Genomic DNA, 329 nt, shown 5'->3' with positions numbered 1-329 from the left:
GACCCCCCCCCCCCCACACACACACACAGGATTCTGTGCATGAACCCTCACCTGACCCCCCCTCACCGAGGATTCTGTGCTGCCTGCGCGTGGTTTGTCTGCAGCAGAGATGAGAAGACCTACAAACATCACACTGTCACTTTGCTCTGGGAGGGGCTTCTGTGGAAACAGAAACTCATCTCAGCTTCACACCTCCCACTTCCCAACCGACGCCTCCTTCTGCAGAACTGCACACAGACCCGGTCCAGAGGTGAGCCGCCAGAGCCCGGAGGACCATGAGGCCGTGCACGCCGCCGCTGCTGCTGCTGCTGCTCATGGGTAAACCTGCA

General features: G+C 60.2%; 1 protein-coding gene across 1 annotated transcript in view; it reads left to right on the top strand.

Moving 5' to 3' along the window:
• Positions 1-154: 154 nt before the first annotated feature.
• Positions 155-329, top strand: part of LOC112155356 (interferon alpha/beta receptor 2) — a 5,141-nt gene continuing 4,966 nt past the window's right edge. The window contains exon 1 of the mRNA XM_024286913.2: positions 155-318. Within this exon, the coding sequence (XP_024142681.1) occupies positions 276-318 (43 nt within the window). The 5' untranslated portion in view covers positions 155-275. The remainder of the gene's footprint in view (positions 319-329) is intronic.

The sequence above is a fragment of the Oryzias melastigma genome, linkage group LG21 (genome assembly GCF_002922805.2).
Source record: "Oryzias melastigma strain HK-1 linkage group LG21, ASM292280v2, whole genome shotgun sequence".
NCBI classification, from domain to species: domain Eukaryota; kingdom Metazoa; phylum Chordata; class Actinopteri; order Beloniformes; family Adrianichthyidae; genus Oryzias; species Oryzias melastigma.
The sequence above is the reverse complement of the archived record's forward strand: the minus strand, read 5'-3'. Positions and strand labels throughout refer to the sequence as shown.